Source organism: Myotis davidii, unplaced genomic scaffold (genome assembly GCF_000327345.1).
Source record: "Myotis davidii unplaced genomic scaffold, ASM32734v1 scaffold170, whole genome shotgun sequence".
Lineage (NCBI taxonomy): Eukaryota > Metazoa > Chordata > Mammalia > Chiroptera > Vespertilionidae > Myotis > Myotis davidii.
This window is the reverse complement of record NW_006282528.1, coordinates 2,288,007-2,288,639: the sequence shown is the minus strand read 5'-3', so window position 1 is coordinate 2,288,639 and position 633 is coordinate 2,288,007. Positions and strand designations below refer to the sequence as shown.

The 633-nt window shown below is 61.5% G+C and overlaps 1 protein-coding gene across 1 annotated transcript in view; it reads left to right on the top strand.

Moving 5' to 3' along the window:
* MRAP (melanocortin 2 receptor accessory protein) overlaps window positions 1–633 on the top strand; it is a 5,305-nt gene that overhangs the window by 4,035 nt on the left and 637 nt on the right. Inside the window, exons 2-3 of the mRNA XM_006753126.2 lie at window positions 157–253; window positions 581–627. Of these exons, the coding sequence (XP_006753189.1) occupies window positions 157–253; window positions 581–627 (144 nt within the window). The remainder of the gene's footprint in view (window positions 1–156; window positions 254–580; window positions 628–633) is intronic.

Sequence of the window (633 nt, the reverse complement as noted above, 5' to 3'; positions counted from 1 at the left end):
CACCACCCAGTGGCCAGGGCTCGGGGCAAAGCCACTTCCGGCTGCCGTCACTGCCCACAGCCCAGAGGCCAGCCGAGGATGGACATCGCCCTCGCTGTTCCCCAGCCCCGCCCAGCTGGTGCCTGTGGGTCACACACACACCTGTCTCTCCTGCAGACTCGGTGGTGATCGCCTTCTGGGCAAGCTTGGCTGCCTTCGTGGTGCTCCTCTTCCTCGTCCTGCTCTCCATGTCCCGCCGGGCTCCCGGGGCCAGGTGCGTGGGGGCGGCAGCGTGGGGGGCCAGGTGTGTGCGGCCAGGTGTGTGTTGTAGACTCAATCCCAAATGTGGGGGACTTGCAGGAGGCAGCCGGTCCATGATTCTCTCTCATCATGGACGTTTCTATCCCTCTCTCCCTCTCCCTTCCTCTCTGACATCAATAAAAATAATAATAGTGTGGTGATGGCTGCAAAACTCGATGGATATGCTATAGCTCATTGATTGTACATTGTAAAATGTATCTCACTTGAGCTGTTAACCCAACGGAGCAGGGGAGGGACTGTCCTCCGCAGCCCTGACGCCCCCCGCCCCGTCTGTCCACAGGAGCAGTGCCCCGCGCCACCCTGCGTGCCCCTGCGGCCTCCACATCAGCCTCC